The following is a 470-nucleotide window of genomic DNA, read 5'->3' on the forward strand; positions in this document are numbered from 1 at the left end:
CCTGATCTGCCGTCGCGCTGGATGTCCACGTGGCACCACTCGCCATCGTTGGCCTTCTTGCTGGTGGCTTTCACCTTGATGGTGCCGGAGCCCATGTCCAGCAGGAGGTAGAGGTGGCCGTCCAGGAGCTCCACCGCGAAGAAGTCCACTTTGGTGTTCTTCTGGCTGCGGACATCCTTGCGGTCCTGCGGCTTGCCGTGGGTGAAGAGGATGAGGCCGTTGGGCTCGGTGGTGCGGAAGTCGAAGGAGATGGAGCCCATGCGTTTGGTGTTCCACTTGGGCAGGCTGATGTAGGCCTCGGGGCTCTCGAAGCTGATGGGGTCCAGCGTGGCCACGTTCTCGCACTTGAAGACCACGTCACCGTAGATCTTCATCTTGGTGTCACCGATGCGGGCCAGGCGGGACAGCTCCAGGCGGATGTCATTGTTCTTATAGACCACCTGCCGGGTGGGAAGAAAGGTCAAAGGTCA

The 470-nt window shown here is 60.6% G+C and overlaps 1 protein-coding gene across 1 annotated transcript in view; it reads right to left on the reverse strand.

Annotated features, from left to right (window-relative positions):
• LOC108803359 (neurexin-3-like) overlaps window positions 1-470 on the reverse strand; it is a 30712-nt gene that overhangs the window by 9226 nt on the left and 21016 nt on the right. Inside the window, exon 3 of the mRNA XM_018575206.1 lies at window positions 1-440. Within this exon, the coding sequence (XP_018430708.1) occupies window positions 1-440 (440 nt within the window). The remainder of the gene's footprint in view (window positions 441-470) is intronic.

This window comes from Nanorana parkeri, unplaced genomic scaffold (genome assembly GCF_000935625.1).
Source record: "Nanorana parkeri isolate BGI_ZX_2015 unplaced genomic scaffold, ASM93562v1 scaffold3636, whole genome shotgun sequence".
NCBI lineage: Eukaryota > Metazoa > Chordata > Amphibia > Anura > Dicroglossidae > Nanorana > Nanorana parkeri.